The 388-nt window shown below is 57.0% G+C and overlaps 1 protein-coding gene across 1 annotated transcript in view; it reads left to right on the top strand.

Annotated features, from left to right (window-relative positions):
- The window catches only part of LOC119588243 (fibrillin-3-like), a gene marked incomplete at its 5' end in the record, with an annotated part of 37,181 nt that overhangs the window by 2,884 nt on the left and 33,909 nt on the right, over positions 1–388 (top strand). Inside the window, 1 exon segment of the mRNA XM_037936939.1 lies at positions 18–152. Coding sequence (XP_037792867.1) covers positions 18–152 — 135 coding nt within the window.

Here is a 388-nt window from a genome sequence, read left to right as displayed (position 1 = left end):
CCCCCCCCCCCCCACAGCCCGCCAGAAGAGCAGCGGTAAATGCGAAGACGAGAACGGCGACTGCGAGCAAATCTGCGACCCGACGCCCAACGGCCGACAGTGCCTCTGCTACAAGGGCTTCACGCTGGGGGAGGACGGCGCTTCCTGCCAGGGTAAGAGCGGGGGGAGGCTGCGAAATTGCTGGGGAATGAGTCGGGGAAGTGTGGCATTGGTTTGTATTGTTGGGGGATGAGTCGGGGAAGTGAGTTACGGGTTTATATTGTTGGGGGATGAGTCACTGGTTTATACTGCTGGGGGATGAGTCACTGGTTTATACTGTTGGGGGATGAGTCACTGGTTTATACTGTTGGGGATGAGTCGGGAAGTGAGTCACTGGTTATACATAGTC

Source organism: Penaeus monodon, chromosome 23 (assembly GCF_015228065.2).
Source record: "Penaeus monodon isolate SGIC_2016 chromosome 23, NSTDA_Pmon_1, whole genome shotgun sequence".
NCBI classification, from domain to species: domain Eukaryota; kingdom Metazoa; phylum Arthropoda; class Malacostraca; order Decapoda; family Penaeidae; genus Penaeus; species Penaeus monodon.
Note: the sequence above shows the minus strand (reverse complement) of the source record. Positions and strands in the feature narration are given on the sequence as shown.